The following is a 21,419-nucleotide window of genomic DNA, read 5'->3' on the forward strand; positions in this document are numbered from 1 at the left end:
TAATCTTTGCATTCTTCCTGGCCATATACCCTTCTTTTGACATGGTGTTTTTTACAGCAGAAGACTGAAAATGTAACTTACAAGATTGCTTATATTTAACTTTTTTTAATAATCTTGCAGGGGGGAGCCTAAAACGTGGTATGGAGCCCCAGGGTATGCAGCTGAACAGCTGGAGGATGTAATGAAGAAGCTTGCTCCAGAGCTATTTGAATCTCAGCCAGATCTCTTGCACCAACTTGTCACCATAATGAACCCGAATACTTTGATGGCCCACGGAGTGCCTGTATGTTGTTGGACTCCTGTGCTACTCCCCCAAACGCAACCCTCTTTCATTTGCCCTGAATTCTGCTTCAAAGCTGATAACTGAGGCCACTTTTGTTACGGAGATGATGTGGTGGTTTCCATGTGTGTTGTATCTTTCTTGTCTAGTGTAATGTGCCAGTGTGAACAGATGGGCAGTGGAATCATTGCTTTTGGAACTGTTTGGCAAACTCTTCTCTGGAGATCCACCTTAGTGTATTTCTATTTCTGTATCTCAGCTGGAAAGTTTAATCTTGGCCTTTGGGACAATGTCAGGAGCTCTTCCTATGTCTGTCTAATCAGACGCTTTTTTTTTTTTTTTTTTTTTGCATAGAGTTTCTGGCAAGGGGCCAAAACCCATTCCACCTTTATTTGTCATACACATCCTCTTATTTTTCCTGGATAAGTTCTTAGGTATTTAAAAACATTTTTCATCAGTATCCGTCATTTTCCATACTAGATTATTCATGGGAATTATGTCCCTTTACAACTGAATTAGCTTTTGGCTAGCTGACCTTGGGACTTAAAGGGAAGTCTGGAAAAAGTAGCAAAATTTATGGTGTCTGCTATGCTTTGCGAGACTCCAAAACTGAAAGATGCGGGAAGACCTGCCTGCTTTCGTGCTGTGATTGTATAGCACTAAAAGTATGAGCTTTACAGCACTATGAACTTCTGAGTAGGTTCCAAATTTCTTTTTCCCTTCAGCTGCACATTGCAGAGAGCCTTGCCTGTGCGTTAGCAGTGTAACTGTCACCAGAGCTGGCAAAGTGTGAGGCACAGACAGCTGACGTAAAATGGCTTAGGGTATGGGTATGGCTGAATGAAACCCCTCCTGCTTTCCAGGGTTTTACATGACAAGTTACCAAATGCCAGTTGTAATTCTTGGGCTTGTGTTTTAAAACTACCCAAAGTCGTCATAGAAGTTACTAGGAATTGGAAATCCATATTCTCTTCACAGACTTCACTTCTGTTTAGTTTTGACCTAATGCTTGTCTGTCTTTTCTCCTAGGTTTATCGAACCAACCAGTGTGCTGGAGAGTTTGTTATCACCTTCCCTAGAGCTTATCACAGTGGCTTCAATCAGGGTTTCAATTTTGCTGAAGCTGTGAACTTCTGCACAGTTGATTGGGTATGTTCCAAAACCAGTTTTTCATTAAGTGTGCAGCTCCAAAGCCGTTCCTAGCTGACGTACAGCTATAATTTACTGCTGATGTACAAATCTAGTCCACAGACCACAAGGAACCTGTTACTGGAAGCATAATGTTTTGCTGAAGGTGGTTCTTTCAGGTAGTAAACTGTGGGCGTTCTCTGGTTCCGAAGGTTCAGTTTGAAAGTAAGCGTTAGGGCTGATGTAGCTTTTACAGCTGGAGGTAGGCAAGGTCTTATTCGTGCCTAGAGTATGAGAAGCATCAGTGCTGCCAGAAGCTGCTCCTTTTGTCTCCCCAAATTCCATTCAAATAGTCAAGAGCTGGAATTAATTTTTTCTGTTTATTGCACTGGGATTTCTCTACGAGGTGCTTTCTACAGCTGAAAAACAAAGCCAGCTTGGCCTTCTTTTCTGCTTCAGCTTGTGTGATTAAGTTGGATGACACATTAAACACATTAATAACAGTTAAAAACTTTGATAGTTCTCTTGGGGAAAAAAATAATAAAAAGAATTGCATCTGATGTGAGCACATCCTCTTGGATAGCAGAGGTACTGTAGGTTTTTAGGGAAGAATACCTGAATGAGAAGGAAACAAAGTTTTAATGTTCAAACAGAAGGTCTACAGACCAGAGCTTTATTCCCAGTAAGCTTCACTCAGCTCATTGAAACAACAGAGGTAGGCACATATTACAATTATTAGGTCATAGTAATTTGGTAAGTTTTTTATCTCTTTCTAAATAAATGGAGGATAGTTGCTCCAAAGTTACCAGTAAACATTTCTCCTTCCTAGCAGGTTTGTCACAGTGTTTCCTGATCGCACAAAGGTCCTTTTGAAGCCACTCATATTTCAAATTACTCCTCTTCTGATTCCACACCCCCAGAAAGATCTTAGCTGTTTGTAAATGTAGCCCATCTAAAAATGTTGCTACATTTAAAAAACGTCACTTAAAAGTGGGAGATGACTAAAATTGGAAGAAAGCTTTCTGCACTGCGACTGTGTTGGCATGTCAGTTGGTTTGGTTTTGGTTTTCCTCTTGTCCTTCCATGAGTTTCATACCAGACTCCATCGTGTAACCTCATTGTAACCTGAGCGTTGCTATCTGCCTGGCCAGTTACAGCCTTAAAATAAAGCTGTGAGTAACCTGCCCAGCTCATAATGAATTGTTTGCTCTGCCTGGGGTTAGTTAGGGACTTTAATGGTTCATGGAGTCAGCAATTTCTCAGGCTGCAGCACAGTTCATGTCCCACATAAAACAGCCATGTCGTTTGACAAAGAGGTCCAGCGTGCCCTGCAGCCTGCCTCTGGCGGGGCGTCCCTTGAGTGATAAGAACAGGGTGTGTGTACTCATACCTTTGGCACTTCCTCAGGCTTTGTGTATTTTTAGCTTGGGTCTGCCTGAGCCTACTGTGGTTTAGTGATTTAGTTCCCCCTAATTATGGTCTCTTTCAGGCAGTGTGTTCCCCCCGCGAACCCAGCTAAACAACCTGCATCCACAGCGTCCACTGGAAAAGAGTTATAAGCAGTCCTGGTTTACAAGAACTCAGGGTCTTGATTTCTCTAGTTTTACTTTCTGAATTACAATTATTGTTGCTAAAAGGATTTGCCTTGGCCTTTCGTTTGAATAGTTTTTGGTTAATAGCATAACAAGTTTGTATCTCAATGTTATTTTCAAAATGAACTCTGCATTTATTGAATGTTTTTCAATGCAGCTACCATTAGGTCGCCAATGTGTGGAACATTACCGTCTGCTAAACCGTTACTGTGTGTTTTCTCATGATGAGATGATCTGTAAAATGGCTTCCAAAGCAGATGTTCTTGATGTTGTGGTAGCATCTACGGTTCAGAAAGATATGGCTGTTATGATTGAAGAGGAGAAGAGGTTGCGTGAGAAGGTCGATAAACTGGTGAGTTGTAGGAAATTGTATTATAATGAACGAAGGAACAGCTGAAACAGTGATGTGAAAACGTGCTGGGACTTGTACTGTGTTGTCAACGGCTTCGAGCTACAGGGTACCCCTTCCCGAGCAGCATTGTTGGTTTCACAAGACTGCTCGGGTAAAGAATCATTTATCTTGGTTTACCATCTGCCCTTAAGTATTGTTCAGTCATACCTTTTCTTTCAGTAATGTAGTCAGGATAGCTGATTTTTCCTTAACCAAAATTTCTGTCTACCTGATTGTAATATCTCATTTCTAAACTTCATTAATCCTTTGAGAAGTTTAGCTTCTGATGTTTCAGCTTGGAATAATCGCCTCTTCATCAGACTTCGGAGTGAAGTAACCTCCTCTTTTGCAGGGAGTGACTGACTCGGAGAGAGTTGCTTTTGAGCTGTTTCCTGATGATGAACGACAGTGCTTAAAGTGTAAAACCACCTGTTTCATGTCTGCTGTTTATTGTCCATGTAAACCTGGATTATTGGTATGCTTGCACCATGTTGAGGATCTCTGTTCCTGTCCCGCCTACAAATATAAGCTGGGGTAAGCTTTAGACAGTGAACAATGCTGTGTTCTGAAGATATTTATTGTACGTGTAGATATGGAGGTTTGAGAGTCTAGTACCTACGCCGTTTTGTCAGTGGTGCAAGTCTCGGTATTCTGTTTCTCTCACTCCTTTGCAAATAAAGTGCCCCCAGAATAAATTGCTTTTTTTGTGCTCATACACAAAGACTCTTTTCAGCATTCAGCTCTGCTTGCCCTCTAATGGCAAAAATTGCTGAATGAGTTAGTTTGCTTATTTATAGCAACAAGGTCATCATCCCTTACATCCAGTCCTTACTGAGTAATAGTTTTTGGCTTTTGTTAGCTTTCCTTCCTGTTGTGATCTTTCCTTTCCTGTTGTGTATTACATCTTTGTCCTACGTGGTGGTAGCTTGTCCTAAGACAGTTTCACAGTTGGTTTAATTGTGTTGTTGACATTGTTTTTTGAAGCAATTGCAATGTTGAAATTGTCTTAGGAGGAACATGGTGTGGTTGTAGATCTTAACTGTATAACGCTGGGTGCATAGTAGATCACTTCCGTGTTGTGTAGACCAACACATCCTGATGCCCCTCCTTTCCACTCTCCTGCTCCCCTGTGTTTTTGCTGAAGAGTTTGAATTCTGTGCTACTTGCAGGTATCGCTATACCCTGGAGGAACTCTATCCAATGATGAGCGCGCTAAAGATGCGTGCGGAGTCGTACAACGAATGGGCTTCCAATGTTAACGAAGCTCTGGAGGCGAAAATTAACAACAAAAGAAGTAAGTAAAGAGACTATTTGTCTCCAACGCGTAATTTTAAATGGCTAATTTTTCAGTTTTTAGTTTCTGAAACTTAGCAACTTTTATCTTATGTGACAATCCAGGGAACTCATATGTAATTTCTTTTAAAGTAAGTGTTTTAGCTGTTAGAGTCCCAGAAAGTATGCTAACCTGTCTCTGTGTGAGAAGATTGTAAATCACTTGCACACAAAATATAACTGAAGTTGAAATAGAAATATATTTAATGTGTTGCGTTATTCAGCCTTACCATTTAAAATCCATCACAAAGGGAGACTTTTGTTAACTTGGTATCTTTCCCAAAAGGTCTCATCTGTTTTAAGGCTTTGATAGAAGAGTCAGAAATTAAAAAGTTTCCAGACAATGATCTACTGCGACACCTCAGACTGGTTACGCAGGATGCAGACAAATGTGCCTCGGTTGCACAGCAGCTTCTTAATGGCAAAAGGCAAACCAGGTAAATGTTACTGTACACGTTTACAACAAAATTGAGTCACTGAAGATAGATGCCAGTGACCGGTGATAGATGCCGGTGTTCTGTAAGACTTAGAACTGAAAGCCGTCTTTGTCTTCTCAAGAGAGCCATCTTTTACAGGGAGATTCACCTTTCCTGCGTGTAAGAAGTTGAACATCCCGAGCTTTCAATCTCTTCTTCCTCTTTGTTTGACAGCTGGGCAGTAAATTCACTCTAACATTCCCTAAAAGGAAAAATCAGTGTGGTATTTCCAGACAAAGCAGCACCCAACAAGATAGAGTCTACTTGTCTTTATGCCATGGGGACTGAAAATCTGTCAGTGGTGCACAGGTCATTATATTCATTGTTCTTTATGCCTTGTGGAAAAATAAAGTGTCTTCACTTCCCGAGCTGCTGCTGCTGGGAATACTGTACGAGATCTCTGAAAAATACTTGCTCTTTCTTTGGCAGCATTTATGTCAAATCTTTTAGACAGGTTATTTGCTTGAGGAGTTTGAAGATACGGCAGCGTTTGGTTAATACATTCTGTGTGAACTGAATGTCTGACTGCATGGTCCTGCCAGCACTGTCCGTGTCTGAAACCAGTTGAAAGGAGTCGGAAGATCCAGAAGGACAAGGCCAGGTCTCCTCTTTGCATCAGTCTGTGACTGCATCGATGTACTAGCCTTTCTCTTGAGGATCACAAATTGCCACCTTCTGTTGCAGACTCTCCACCCAGACTTATAGTGGCTGTCTCTAGTCTCGTGGGATGATAGGTTTCTAAGAAAACCTTGGCTTTGTATGTGTGGAGGACAATATTGCTCAAGTCCAACAATCCTAAGAGCATGAAGTACTTCAGGAAAAACTGTTTCTGTCTTCTCATCTGGACAACTTTCACCTGTCTGTGCTGTTTTGAACAACGTGGTGTTAGAGCTGGTGCTCTTTGTGCTGGTGCGACTGCACATGTGTGGTTTCTGCATGTTGCCTGCCTCAGCAGCTACTTTGCAGCTTGTCACTCCCTGTGTTCTTGCATTACTTTAAAGACTGAATTCAAAGGACTTTGGCAGCAAAATACTCAACTATTATTCAGACATTATTTTCGTAGCTGTGATTTCGCTCCCTGGTCATCCTTGTGTAAGTCTTTGTAGCAGGAACTTGATAAGAATTCTAACCTCACTGTCTTGCAAGCACAAGCCTCTGTCACAGCAATGTGAAAATATTACAACAGAAAATGAAAAATTCAGCACTCCAACAGACATGATTTCTGACAGATAGGTAATTTCCATCCCAGGGATTCATTCCATTGTTACCAAAGGATTTATCCACTCCTAATATCTTTCTTCATTTAGTGTTGAGCCATGTCTTCTCGTTCTGGCATTCCCTGTCTATGCATTCTCCCTTCCTTGGCATTTGCTCAGGCCTCCTGGTAATGAACTTGGAGCAGCAACCAGGCCCTTTCCAGCTGTTCGGTGCCAGATGAGCTCTTCCAAGAGTCTCTCCTGCTCTTAGCATGCACCTGACTTTGCCTGGCCTGGAAAGAACGGGGAGCAATTTTTACCTTCATCTCCTTGACTAGGTCTGCTCTTCTGTCACCGCGGTAGCGTGTCAGCCTTTCTCACAGCTGTACTTGCCAGCTCCTTCAGCATCACAGACTGCCATGAGCAATCCTCCCAGTGTTACCCTACACAGGGCCAAGGCAGTGCTTGGGTTGCCTTTCTCATTTGCTCTAAAAGTGTTCTTAGCCCTTCTCTGACCATTTCTCCTTTGATCTCTTTTGGCATATTTCTGGAAAAAGTCCAGTTGTATGTCTTCATAATTAGAGTTTTAAAAACCCATGTTTGATGGATTTTTTTTTTTTTTCTTTAAAGATCGAAGGGGGAGTGCTCATAACCTATGGAGGAAGATAGAATAGAATAATCTGCTTAAGATTTTAAGACATGTTATATCAAATAGAGTTTCATCTATGTGAAGTTCGTACATCTGTAGGATGTTGGGCAGCCTTCATCATGCCAACTGCCATGTATTGGTTGTGAAGGGTTGTGGATTCTGCCTGAAGTTTGGTTTATACTTTCAACAAAGTTTCCTTTATGGACGGAGCATTTTTTTCTGAATCCTCAGTTTGGAAGAGTCATGCAGTAGACTTGACTCAGCTGGAAAGGTCATCCCTGTTAATTGTGATAGTCAGCGGTACTCCAGGATCTCCTCCTGTGTAGTATACACAACAGTTCTGGGGAGGAAAGACCCAGAGAGATGATAAATATTCTCTTAGAGTAAATCCTGTGACTCTTGCTCACCATATTCTTTGTAGTACCTGGAGAAGTGCAGATGGGTTGTACTTCCCTGTTTCCTTTGGTTCTTACGGTGGTGGGCAATGAAGCAGTCCTAAAGGCTGGCCAAAGGACAGCGGAGCACTCGTTCTTCTCTGGCGCTGGAAGGGAACAGTATGACAGCAGGGCAAGTACAAAGGGGCGTTCTCACTGCCCACCCGCTTCCTTGTCCAGGCCTCATGGTACCTTTTCTGCTTCTTAAGAGTCTCCAGGAGGTTAGACACCTTGGGCTTAAAGATCTTTGTGCTTAAGAACCATGGGTGGATGTGGGCTTTTCTTCTCGGAATACCTTTGGGTTTTTTTAAGACTCGTGTAATTTCTGGTTGTCAAAAAAATCTCATGACAGTCAGTTTTGCAGTTTAGATATGTGTATATATGTGTGTGTGTTCGCCTTTTCCTGGAAGATACTGTAGAACTTCCACGAAAATAGTAAAACAATGTAGACCATAAAACAGCCAGGTTGTACCTGAGATTTTGAATTCATTTTATTGTTTAGCTTACTATGGATTTTGGAACTCCCAATGTGATCTTGCATATCCTTTAAAAATACCTATTTTTAACACAGAATGGTAAATTAAAACTTATTTTATAGTGTTCACATTCCAGTCATGCTGGCATATCCTGCTGGGATGTTGTTTTCCTCTTTTGTTTCAATGACATATTGTGGATTAAACTGGAGCCAGCACTGTAAGAGATTTCTTTCCTTTTCTGTTCAGAGTTCTCAGACCTAGTTAATATTGGCTTGAGTTTAGAGAGTTTTTTAATATTAGCCAATTTGTTAATACTTATAAGCCACTCATTTGATACAAAGCTTTTAGATAAAAATGAAAATGGTGATTTCAGCGTAAAGAGGATTTTTCAGAAGTGCCTACACGACCTGTGAATATAAAACCCATTCAAAATTGGGATTTGTTCTCTTTTGGTATGGGCATGGGGAGAGCTTACTACAATAGCTGTTGCAACATAACTGAATAGTTCATCCACAATTGCTTTGTGTTCTGGAAAAAAAGCCTAATTTTATTCCATAATAACCAGTGCTCTTCCAAGGCTGAGTAGTTGTTCCAGAATACTATTTAATGTGAAAGAGTATTTTCAACAATAGCTTATTCTACTATAGCTAACTGAAGTTTTCCCATGTGTGTAAGCCCTAGGCTGGTTGGATGCTTTTGAATATTCTATTATATGTGAGTAAAATTTGACTTAGAAGAAATCATAAGCAGATTTTTGAGAAGTTTAGATTTTATTTTGTTTTTTTTTTATTGGCATCCGACAAAGTGGAATTGTGTGTAATTGCAGGTACCGCTCCGGAGGAGGAAAATGTCAAAATCAGCTGACTGTGAATGAGCTCCGGTTGTTCGTGAGGCAGCTGCATGCTCTACCCTGTGTCCTCAGTCAGACACCGTTACTGAAGGTAAGTTGGAAAGAACATGAGCACGTCAGTGACGTATTTGGGCTGTGTTAATCTCCAATCTCACTATTTGCTCCAAGAATAATTACCTTTAAACTGACAGGCCTGGGTAACTTGTGCATGTGAGTCACAGAAGAGCGGTGTTCGTTGTCGGTAAATTTTACACTGCGTAGGGATATCGAAATGTTAATGTTTATGAAGTAATGCAGTCAAAGTGTCAGGATGACCGAGGTAACTACAGATCAAAAGTTTAGGGTCAGTTAACTAGTCTCCTCTGAAGAGTGGAGCCAGGTTTATCTCAGAATATTCGAAGCTCCATAGTGCTCTGAATGGTGGTTCTCCCATTCGTGTCACTTTCCTTCTTTGTTAATCCAGAATCAGCGTTCTCATAGTCTTATAATTAGATACCTCTTGGTGCTATCAACCCACGTTCCAGGAAACGACAAGAGATAACCCTAGCCAAAGCTACAAGCCTAGGCTACCAAAATACTTGTTCTAGCAGAGTACCTGCTGCTGACAGTGAGTCAGATCCCTTTGTCTCCCACGACTGTCAGCTAGCGCTGATTATTTGCTCACCGGATGATCAGCCCTCAGACAAGCTGAAAGCACTTCCAGATCTGGTTTCAGAATTGCCACAATGCTGCATATCACACTGAGGGGTAATAAAAAAAAATTCTGGCTTAAAGGAGAATGGCTTTGCATGTGTGAGACCTTTAGAACGAGGAGATGCAGTGGCCAGCTCCTGAACCATCTCTTAAGTGTCCACACAAGGCTGAGAGACCAGCCAGTATCGTGTAACTTTGTATCAGAATAGACCAGTTCAACCCAGCTTTATGATTACTGCTTTTGAAGCTTTATCAGGTCTGCAGTGTGTGAATTGGATTTTATGTAATCCTATTTACAGTTCTTTGTTTGTAGCATTGTAACTCTGTGAAGTTACCTAACTGTTTAAAAAGCAGAAGTTCAGAAATGCCAGACACGTAAACAGTTCTTCTCCATCTGGCATTCTTGAACAGGGAAATATCAAACACATATGGTCAGAGTATTCTTTTATATCCTTCTCAACAATCCTAAATTATACGTGGTCATGCAAATTAGGCTTTTAATATAAATGACCAACAGTTTGGTTCGCAGTTTAATACATCTCCAGAAAGGCTTTGTTCCATTATGGGTGAGACTGCCTACCCTGGCAAACAACCTCGTTGGCAAAATACCAAGGTGTCAGCTGTAAAGGAAGGAAGAATTTACTGCTGTGGAACAGTGTTTCAGCCGGTCCCAGAAGCACTGGGCAGGATAGCTGGGTATAGAATAATTCCAGCTGTCACAGCGAGATTACTCTGGCTAACTGTCCATTATCCTGGGTGAAGTGCAGCCACAGGAGGTACCTTTTTGGGGTAATTAGCTGTTGAAGGAGGTACCTTTTTGGGGTAATTAGCTGTTGAACATGCGGAGAGAGAGAAGATACTGCACTGCATGAAAGAGTAAAATGCCTGTGGCTGACTGGGACGGTGCGGTCCAGCTCAGAAACCTTAACAGCACAGCAGAAATAAACCCCAGAAGCTCCTTGTGCTTCCCAGCATTCTTCGAAGCCGTATTAATCTTGCTGTTCTACAGCCTTCTAAACCATTTCAGAACAAAGCCAAAACCAGCCACAATGGAACACTGAGAATGTCCCTTTAGATCTTTCCTATTCTGTTGAGACCTCTTTTTGAAACCTACCTCTTAGTTCAAAGGAGTTTAGAGTGGAATTCCCTTGTTCTGTGATCCTCAAGCTGGTGGGCACATTAGGTGTGAGGAGATGTGGAGGTATACGCGATGTGTAGAAGACGCAATATTGAAGTGTTCCAAATGTCATGATGATTTGCTGTGCACGTCGTGTGCATTGCAGTGCGGTGTTTGCCAGGAAGCTTGACGCTTAATGTTGAAGCTTACACTTGAATGTTTAATAAGAGATATGTCAGTGGGTTTTCTGGTGATTTATTGTTGCATTCGCATATTTCAGGATCTTCTTGATCGTGTGGAAGCTTTTCAACAGCAAAGCCAAAAACTCCTTTCTGAAGAAATGCCTAGCGCTGCAGAGCTTCAGGAGCTGTTGGATGTCAGCTTTGACTTCGACGTTGATCTGCCCCAACTGGCTGAACTGCGGATACGTCTGGAGCAGGCGCGCTGGCTCGAGGATGTGCAGCTGGCTTCCGCAGACCAGAACTCTCTCACTCTAGATGATATGAGACGTCTTATAGACTCGGGGGTCGGACTCGCTCCCTACCCAGTGGTTGAGAAAGCAATGGCGAAGCTGCAGGAGCTCCTTACTGTATCTGAACACTGGGATGACAAAGCCAGAAATCTGATAAAGGCCAGGTAGAAGCTAAATCGTAGTGTTGTGTTTTGTAGTTCCACGAGCTGTTTAAGATGGAAATCGCTGGCTTTACTTCCGAAGGGGCTCTCATTTCTTCATTCAGTTCACAACACGAAGGCAAAACTTGTGCCATCCGGAAGGGAAAGAGAGGGAGAAGGGCAATGAGTTACTGAGTGTTTTTTAAATGTTGATGTTGGCTTCCAGTCTTTCTGGTGCTCCCCTGTCAGTGTGCAGGTCCTCCTTTCGCCCCAGAGAAGGGTTTTAAGACATCTCTTCCTTCCTTTCTAACTTTTTCACTCCGCCGGTGTCAGACTGGAGAATGCATGTCCAGATGGAGCTTAGATACATACCACCAACTGGTAAAATTTTATTATGTGGACTGTTTCTAACATTGAGGAGATTTTTCCAGATGAGCTGTTGCAGGGGAGAGGAAGTAAGCCAAATCCATCCTTACTGAGAAAAATTTTCTTACTCATTGCTTTGACTTTCTGATTTATAAAGTAAAACGGGGGAGAGCACAGTACGCTTAAAGTTTAGAAAGGTGGCACAAACTAGTATGCAAGGATTCCTGTTTTAAAATTTTTTTTATTTTATAATTTCCCCCCCCATCCTCATAATTATGAAGGCATTTGAGCGTTTCTTACTCATTAGTAACCATGGTATTTTAAAATGATAACTTCATAGAGCACAAAAGTGGAACAAGCTTGGGTTTACCCTCCAAAAGAGAGATGCAGTTGAGTTTTTACTTTTCTAAAACATCAGAATCAGGTTGTGAAATACAGAAAAGTCATTTCCACTTTTTTAACCTTCTAGTGTGGAATCTCTTAGTTGGTACTGCTCTGAGGTTCGAGGAGGATCCAGGAGCCTATCATTCAAAAGTTATTGAATGTTAAAAATCCCATAAGCCCAAATGTGGGAATGCTGAAAAAATAGACAACAGATTCCTTAATATTTTTAGCATTTGTAGTAGGAGTCTATAGCAAGCAAATTTCTAAAAGCGTACCTGCATTACTCATGCGCTGGTTGTACAGTATGCATCTCTAGTGCTGGACATAACAACGTTATTTGGTGCAAACCTTTGGTTTTAGTAAGAGTTTAGTAGAAGAACCCAGCTGTATTGCAGTGTCTTACATTCTGTGATGTTTTCTTCACGCAGACCACGGCAGTCACTGAGCAGCCTTGTGACAGCAGTGAAGGAAATGGAGGAGATCCCAGCCTACCTCCCGAACGGCGTCGCGCTGAAAGACGCGGTGCAGAGGGCCAAAGACTGGCTGCAGGAAGTGGAAGCTCTGCAGGTCCGTAAACTGCGCCGCTGGCTTCTCGGGCAGCGATGGCAACCCCCGGCTGGTTACCAAACCCGTGCTCTGCACTCTGCTGTGTGCGCTTGGTGCTTCAGCGTCCCGCTGAACTAAGAACGCTTAGTCTGTAACATCTACTGCCTTCGACATGGCAGCTGTGGGCTGATGAGTGCTACTGCTTTTACCTCTGTTTCTGGGCCTGATTTGTATTCCTTCACCTCTGCAATTGACTGGCTGCAATAAGAGCTATAAAGGAGCTACTAACAAAAACCTACAAAGTTAAAAAGTTACTATACTGTGGAGCTTTACCTTAAGGTAAATTTTGCTCCGTCACTAATAACAATGATCGTATTACCTGGTAATCATGTTTTTGTATACCATTCTGCAGATAAAAACACTATCTTTGTAGTATTAGGAAGATCACTTGCTTGTCGAATAAAGTGAAATGTTTGCGTGCTAGTGGAAGTCGGTTTGCTAGGACGCTCCAACTGCTGTCCTAACTTAATGTGTGTCAACTTCAGAGAGGGCTTTCATAACATCAGCAAGCTAAAGAACAGCTGCACTGTAAAGGATGATCATCATCTTACTGTGCTGCTGTAACACGTAGTGTGGAGCCGGTGACACAGTCGAAGTTCTGCTTGCTGACTCTTCAATAAAAAAATTCCCTAAAGTCTTTGAGTCACCAGCAATGTTGTTTCACAGCCTTCATTTGCTTAGCTAAACAAATAATTTTCCTTGAGCACCTTCTAAAAAAACCCCAAGATTTCCTGACCCAGGAATATTCCTGATCAGACAAGTGTCCAGTCCTTGCATTTTCTCTGGTTTTGAATGCACCTTTCTGGAGCGTGCTGCAGGTAACTTTCTGCCAAGACCTGATGATACAAGGATATTAACACTTACTGGTCATGAAATCACCTCTTCTGAGGCCCCGTAGAAGCCATCTGTTGTTTCCACAGCTGTATTGTCAGTTAAATTGCAGACATCCTGTGACAGAGAGCTGTTCCCTCATTTGTTAACCACTAAACGTGGCCAATCTCAAGGCTGTTTCTTGTTCTGTTCCTGTGTGGCCAGCCTTTGATTTCACCAGTTAAAATGCTTGTAATTTTGTAGTCGTTCTGTTGGAATTTTGAGGTGGAAGTCATTTGGTTTCCTCTACTTCCTTTCCTCTGCTCTTCCATTTTTTTGAGGCTTCTTCCAGCTTTGAGTGTTTCCATTTCCATATTCACGCTCTGAAGTAAGTCTTCAACTGAGCAAAAAGCTGATGGCAGAGATTGAAAACCAGAGTCTGCTAAACAAGATGATCTATACAGGTTTTCACCTTGGCTTCTAGAACTTCCCCCTTAAATCTTTTTGTTTTTTAACCCTTTCAGACAATTTTGTTTGTGGACCCAGTTTCCTGTGGTTTTAGGTTCTTTGCTTCTTTTACAGTTCAGTGGCAGCTGAACTCTCCCCTCTTCTCGCTTCCTGCTTCCCCTCTTCTTAGCACAGTTATGGGGGCAGCCAGGCACTGTGCTGGTTCAAGGCCAAGTAATCATAGCCTGGGCTGACACTTTGAAGTGGTTCGTGGCTCGGCCTTGCAAGTACTCGAGCCCGGGGTCAGTGGGACTGCACAGATGAGGAGAGGGTGGGACTGGGACAGCCCTCACTTCAGGTTTTGATAGAAGTTGTCGAATACTGTCTTAAATTTTCATTTGTCCTCATGTTTTTTCCATAAAGTGAACGCTGGTCTGACTTAATAGCATTTGAAAGTCTGTCTGAACTAAATCAGGCTTTTAATTAGAACTTCTTTTGAGTCTAGAAGATTTTATTTCAAAAAATTAGTTGTCTTGGGATTTATAATTTTGAAGTAACAAAGTTCACGTAGTACTAACTTTCGTTCGAAGGCTATCTTGAGAGAGATTAAATGAATTGGCCTTGATATTTGTTAATTTCTTGTTTCGCATTCTGCAATTCTGCCTGCTGAATGTGGAAAAACGGGTCTGTACGTGCCAAGAAGCTTTGCTTCAGCTCTGTGAAGAGTTTAGTAAATGCCCGCAGTCCTTGTGACTTGCAGGAAGTTCTCGGTATCAGCGCTCTGAGGTTTGCTGCTGGAGGTGTTGGGGTGGTTTGGGATGAAGAATTCTCGAGTCCCACGTCGCTGCCTCGTGCCGAAGTTACCTCTCGGTGCCGCTTCACTGCTGGGCCTCTCGTGACTGGGCGGCTGGCACGGGCTGCGAAGTGGATGAGCAGGGCTCGCTTTCAAACTGCACCCTGGGTACTGGCGATGGTTCCTTGCCCTTGGCGTGCCGGGGACTGGGTTAGACTTGCCTTCTGGGTCTGTTTCAAAATTATTTTGATTTTCTGCTCTGAATACAGATTGTTAGATTGGGAGTCTGCTTACATTGTTGGCAGTTGTTTTTTTTTTTTAAACTGTCATTTGTTAACTGTATTCCCTCCCCCCAGTGTTTCATTAGTTTTGTCTGTGTACTTAATGACGAGAGCGCGAGAAGCACAAATGTTGGAATAACAGCTGTGGAAGTGACTGAAGTGTCTAAGCAGTAAATTCATTTTTACAAGCTCTAACTTCAGTGAATCTAAGTGACTTGCTGTGATTCATGGGAGTGGTGTGTCTTCTATACACCAGGCACTTTTGATTTATCTGACAGGTTGGAGGACGTGTGCCTGTACTGGACACCCTAGTGGAACTTGTCACGAGAGGTCGATCTATTCCCGTGCATCTGGAGTACCTGCCGAGGCTGGAGTCCTTGGTGTCGGAAGTCCAAGCGTGGAAGGAGTGTGCGGCTAACACATTCCTGTGCGAGAACTCTCCTTACTCTCTTTTGGAGGTAAGAGACCTCAGCTCTGGAGAAGACTACCGTTCATGCCACAGCAAAAGCACATCACAGTTACAGTATTCGCTCATGAAGTAGCAGTAAATACCAAGTACATTTGCAGAATTGGTTTTGGATTATATTATTAACATAATTTTTATTAGATAGACCTGTAATTTTAATGATAAGTTTCAACTTCTAGAAGGCTTTAGGATTTAACTGTACTTTCTCTATTCTAGTCAGTGGCTTAACAAGAGCATGCTGTGGCAGAGTCTGGCATTTTCGATATAAATATGGGAATATTGACATATTTGTGGCACGGGATTTATTTCAGCGTGCAGGGCTGCAGCCGCTGGAGTGCGGGTTCATACCCTCTCCATCCCCCTGAGGCTTAGCTGTGCTGAGGATGTAGCTGGCCCTCCGCATCTGTGGCTGCCTCTGTGTGAACGCCTGCAGTTCCTGAGCAATCCAGGCTCTCCAGCCGGTGCTGAGCCCCCTCGGCCCCCACCTTCCTCTCTCCCGTGGCACAGACAGGAATGTAGGCCAGCCCCGGGAATCCTCTCCTGCTTTCCAGGGCTCGCAGCTTAAATCGCCTGGAAGCTGTTGAGTTTACCACCTGTCTGCATACACCAGCAACCTAAATGAAACATGTTCGTGGTCTGCCCATGTTACAAAATTGAATTTTTAACCTTCCAGCTCTTCCCATTTTCCAGATAACCTCATCCCAGTCCCCCAAATCTTTGATGGAAGAAACTGCAGCAATCCCTGTTGTAATCAGTCATATGTGGCTGTGTTAGGGCAGTACGAATGCATTGAAAACATTGCAGACAATACGGCTTTTCTGCCCCTCAGGTGTTATGTCCCCGGTGTGATATTGGAATGCTGAGTCTGAAGAGAAAGCAGAAGAAGCTGAAGGAGCCAGTGCCAGGTGGAAAGAAGAGGAGCACTAAGCTGGAGACTCTGAGTGACTTAGAAAGAGCGCTCTCTGAGAGCAAAGATACTGCATCTGCGGTACGTGGCTTAAGGGTTTTTGCGAACTGGAGAGTCTTGTAAGTGCTTTGAATCCCTGTTGATGTTTGCCTCTGGTGCAGGAGTGTTTGCTTCCCCTGTTTTCTGCTTGCTGTGCTGTTGTGCAGAAGGACTGCACTTTGCTGTGCTTGCTTCAGACTTCCCAAAATTGTTGTTAGTGGAACAAACGTGTGTTGTCTTTGTGCATGAAGTCACCTGACAGTTTGCCAGGCAATGCCTGTAGCCTAACAAAGCATCGGAAAATAAAAAATTGAGACCTGCTTTCCCCCACCATACCGAAACCGTTGTAAAGATAGGGTAGGCTTTTCCCAAGCCTGATCCTTTCAAAGAACACAATAACCCAACACCATTTAGGATTAAAACAAACACCGTAAATAATTAAAGGAAACCTTATGAATTATGAAGTCACTAAACACTAGTTCTGGATGGAGCAGGCTTAGTTGCTGGTGGAAAAGCGCTTAATCCCAAAGACCCTTGTTTCAGAGCCTCCATCATGGTCCTGTGATTAACGAGGAGCAGTAGACTCACTTGGGTTTGAACGTAACTGTCCCTCTAGGTATGGGACGTTTGAAGTTTTAACCTATGGCAACTACTTGAAACCTGTATGTTCAGTGCTTCGGCTTTGGCCTCCCTTGTCTGGAAATCCAGACTCGCAGCCTGCGTCCCTACAAGTGCTGTAAGGAGAAGAGGCTGGGTCCTTGCAATCGCACACCCTTCTGCTCTTTGACGAGGCAATCTCTCGTTAATGGCTGGGGTATTAGAAGAGGAGGAGACTCACGTGGGCTGCACCCAGGAAAATGCAGCCCAGGAAAATGCGGTCATTTGGTGTGGCAGGTTTTGCTGCTGACACGAGAGGAACAAGAATCTCCTTGTAGGAATCTCCTTGTAGTGGAGGTTTGGGTCCCATCACAAGCCAGCGCTGTAGCCACAGCGCTCAGCACCCCTGCGTCCGTAATGTCGTGTGCTGTGCCCAAGCCCTGTGTCTGCCCATGCTGGATGGACACAGTTGTCTAATTTTTGCATAGCTGATTTTTCTCTAATCATCACATTTCAAAGCCGTGATGTGTGGCACAACTGTTTCATATATATTTGTAAACTCTCCTGTATACATTTATTTTCGTATACACAATAAAACGTATAGAATTTATTAGTTGCAGCTGCTACTTAATAGCCTTCATGAAACTGAAATATATTGCTATTTTTAATAGCAGCTAACGCTAAAGATTCTAGAAAAAAAAAAGATCATGAGTAGGTATAGAAAGGGCACACAACACATTCAGGTGTACACCTGGACTTTACTTGGTGCTTACAAACCCCAGAGCGAGTGCGTAGGTCAGGGTACGGCTCTGTGCACTTGGTGTCGTGTGCGCTCGGTGGGCATCAGAGCTGCATTTGTATTTCTGGAAACTGCCCAGATATGTTTTATGATTGCACGGAGTCAGACAACAGATTTGAGACATCTTCACAGAGAAGTACCTGCAAGCCAAGTCTGCACGTGTTTCAGAATTTGAGCTGCTTTAATGACAGTAGTATTTTTGTAGTACAAAACACGAAGGATTTGACACAGAGAATGGAAGATAAGAGGTTATTTTTGCAAGGGAATATGCTTTGTAACTCTGAACCTGGTGAGAAAACGGGAGGAAGCTGAGGCACATCCCTGCACATCCTCGTATCTGCTGCGCTTCAGACATTCAAAGCCTTCAAGGCGTGCAGGGGTGAGGAGCTTCTTAATGATCTGAAATACTCGCTGGCTTATCTGAAGAGTGTGATTGTGCAGAGGTCAGCCTGTTTCTAAGGAGTTATGTTCCTTTCAGAATTACATCCCTGTCTTTGAACTCCCTTTTAGATGGCTACGCTTGGGGAAGCCCGGTTAAAGGAGATGGAAGCGTTGCGTTCTCTGCGAGCAGCAAACGAAGCGAAGGTGCTGTCCAGTGAAGAGGACACAGAACTGAAAGTCTGCCTGTGCCAGAAGGAGCCAGCTGCTCCCATGATCCAGTGTGAACTCTGCAGAGGGTTCTTCCATACCGGCTGTGTTTCCGTGCCCAGTGTTTTCCAGGGACCTCGTGTGTGGCTCTGTCCACACTGTCATCGATCAGAAAAGCCACCTTTAGAAAAGATCTTACCATTGTTGGCCTCCTTGCAGCGTATCCGTGTGAGGCTTCCTGAGGGGGATGCCCTACGGTATATGATCGAGAGAACTGTGAACTGGCAGCACAGAGCACAACAAATGTTATATTCAGGGAATCTAAAACTTATACAAGACAAAGTCAGCTCAGGATTATTGTACAGCAGATGGCAAGCCACAGCAGGCCAGTTACCGGAGACAAACAAGGTGAGGCTGAGCTGCGGTTGGTTTCCCAGCGGTGGGCGGTGGGGGGTCAGCAGGAGCAGTCTGTAACACCTCTCCGGGTTTTGGGTTTGTTGTGTCTGCATGCAAATACTGGCAAGGCAGATTGCTGATGTGTTGTTTTGCAGATATAAGGAGTTCGGGTTCTGTCTTGACAGTTAGCCAGGACGTGTGTGTCCTCCAGCAACAGCTTCATGTTCTTCTGCTGGCGTCCTTGGAACAATTACTCCTGAAGGGCCTGTTTTCCATTCTCCTCCCAGCTCCTGCTCTCTAATGTGACACTATTGACGACAGAGTTGCTGAAGCTATTGTTTCTGGAGTGCTTAGTATTCAGTTGGTCTTTAGATTCTGTTCTTACAAGTATTTCAATACAGTTTCAAGTGTTCAGAGTTAGTAACGGAGGCCCAAACTGCCCAGTGTGTTACCAGCTTGGCTCTCGGAAGAGGTTGCTTTCAACAGGGTATCTTCATCCGTTCCTGCTCCTTCTCCTCATCACTTACTCTGGAACTGCCAGACTGAATGTTCTGCTAATATTACGGAGTTAGGCTACAGCAGCTGTTCAGGTGTGGTGATGAGGGAGTTTCAGACCTCCTTCAGGAAAGATCTTTCAGCAAAAAGTCCAGGGAAAGTGGGAAATGGTTTTCCCGAGATAATACATGCAGAAAAAATCTGAAAGAAAAGTCTGTGTAGCATAAAGAACATAAAACACCCCAAAATGAAATCACTCTGTTGCCTTTACTTTCAGATTGAAACACCTTAGTTTTGCTAGCCCAGCCCTGTTACAGTTAGTCGGTGTGTTTGTGTTTTCCTGCTCACTTAGGTTAAAACGTGCAATGTGCCACGCGTGCTCGAAGAGGTGTTGTGGGTGCGGCTCCAGTATCTCAGCTACACCAAGCTGCTTGTGTTGACCACTTTTTTCAGATAGGCAAACCTAGTTTTAGAAATTAAAACTATGTTCAGGCATCTAAGAGGATTTTTCTGATAATTTGGGTTTGAAAGTATCTTTTTACTAGACCAGCTAAGATAGCTGAAAAAAACTAGGCAAGATTTTGGGCATATGAGTTGATGCTTGGGCCAGAAATGGAAACAGTAAGCTTAGTTTTACTAGCACAGTTTTTTTAGCTCGGCATGGTACCGGGAGGTTCCTCTGACCTGAAAGCAGTCTAACCTTGTGTGTGTGGTCTGGAGCTCAGGTCAGTAACCTCCTGCGTCATGGTACTTCTAGCAGAGCCAGTTCAGGCCCTTGTGACCACATTTCCCGCATCGGGAGTCCCTGGGAGGCTCGGTGGAAGAGCGTCTGCCCACGTGCATCAGCTGGGGTCCCTCGCTGTGCCTGGGCTGGGGAGCCTTCCTGGGGTCGGGGGTGCTGAGGGCAGGTCGGAGGTGCCTCCACAGCCGTCTCGGCGCAGGCGCTGAGCTAGAACTTTGGTCTCCATGGATTTGGGGTGGGTTTTGGTGAATGCCGTGTCTCAGCATTGCTGGCCTGTGCTGTAACAATTCTGTTTTCCCACTTATTTGGTGGAATCCAACACTCGCGTTCCCCCAGAGGAGCTCGTAGCAGTAACCGCAGGAGTTGGGCTTCTTTGGTGCTGGTCGAAGTGGAGAACGTGGAGCAGTTAGATGAGTTTGAGAAATTCACTTGAAAAACAGCCGTGAGAAGTAATGAGCGCCAGATTTTGAAAGGGGCTCAGACACCTGAAGTAGTGAGACAGACAATATTTTGGAAGACATCTGGTGGGATGCTTGTCTGACACTCGTGAGTCCAAAACTGACACTTGCCGGGTTGTCTAAGTGGTGTCTGCGTGAGGAAGCGCACGTTTTGCGTTGGGCACATCGCCTGCGCGTGCGGGGTGGAGAGAAGTGCTTCGGAACAGTTTGGTGTCTCATCGGATCACGGCAATGAGAAATCACTTCTCCATTGTGAACACAGGGAGGAAACTGATATTTACCCTGAGTCAGTGCCAGCGCTGAAGCCCTCGCTTGCACGAGTCGGGGACTGTCCCCACAGAGGTCAGGGACTGTCCCCGCAGAGGTCAGGGACTGTCCCTGCAGAGACTCTGCCTGGGTTGTCTCTGTCCCCAAGTTTGTGTTTCTCTGGAGGAGCATGCGCTGGGGCCGGTTTCTGATCTCTGTGAAAACGATGATTCACAGCTAAGAATTCTTGGCAATAAAGTTGCTTGTGGCTATTTCCAGGTGTAGGGTGAAGGATTTGGGTGTATTACATTGAACAATTTCCAGGAATACAAGATCTAAGAAATCATAAGACAAACAAGCATTTGTTCTGTTGCAGTTGTTTGACACTTCAGAACTGCATGCTGAGTGAAAATACCTGTGCGTTTTGTTTCCTAGGTTTCCCAGACAATTGGAGCGATGTCATTCTCCATGCCTCATGACTGGGATAGCAGAACCATATATTTACATTCTTCATTTTCTACGGGACAGCAGTGCATGCCACTTCATGGTTTGTAATCTTCACTTTCAATTTTTTTTTTTCCTTCCTTTTTTTTCCACTGTGTTTGGTGGAGAAGAGAGGGTGTCCTGGTCAACAGGAGGTGGCTGAGGCAGGGAGGCACGTGACTGCGCAGTGCGTCTGGTCGCTTCTCCATCCTCTCCGCAACTTTAGAGCTTCATTTCCAGCTTTGTGTTTTGGTGTGGCCTGGATAAATGCCAGGTGCCCACCAAAATCG

The 21,419-nt window shown here is 43.8% G+C and overlaps 1 protein-coding gene across 1 annotated transcript in view; it reads left to right on the forward strand.

Moving 5' to 3' along the window:
• KDM5B (lysine demethylase 5B) overlaps window positions 1–21,419 on the forward strand; it is a 59,050-nt gene that overhangs the window by 32,809 nt on the left and 4,822 nt on the right. The window contains exons 12-24 of the mRNA XM_075443014.1: window positions 121–283; window positions 1,310–1,429; window positions 3,158–3,352; window positions 3,744–3,925; window positions 4,561–4,685; window positions 5,010–5,160; window positions 8,781–8,895; window positions 10,895–11,250; window positions 12,405–12,543; window positions 15,192–15,371; window positions 16,209–16,367; window positions 18,232–18,717; window positions 21,082–21,193. Coding sequence (XP_075299129.1) covers window positions 121–283; window positions 1,310–1,429; window positions 3,158–3,352; window positions 3,744–3,925; window positions 4,561–4,685; window positions 5,010–5,160; window positions 8,781–8,895; window positions 10,895–11,250; window positions 12,405–12,543; window positions 15,192–15,371; window positions 16,209–16,367; window positions 18,232–18,717; window positions 21,082–21,193 — 2,483 coding nt within the window. The remainder of the gene's footprint in view (window positions 1–120; window positions 284–1,309; window positions 1,430–3,157; window positions 3,353–3,743; window positions 3,926–4,560; window positions 4,686–5,009; window positions 5,161–8,780; window positions 8,896–10,894; window positions 11,251–12,404; window positions 12,544–15,191; window positions 15,372–16,208; window positions 16,368–18,231; window positions 18,718–21,081; window positions 21,194–21,419) is intronic.

Source organism: Opisthocomus hoazin, chromosome 25, assembly GCF_030867145.1.
Source record: "Opisthocomus hoazin isolate bOpiHoa1 chromosome 25, bOpiHoa1.hap1, whole genome shotgun sequence".
Classification (NCBI taxonomy): domain Eukaryota; kingdom Metazoa; phylum Chordata; class Aves; order Opisthocomiformes; family Opisthocomidae; genus Opisthocomus; species Opisthocomus hoazin.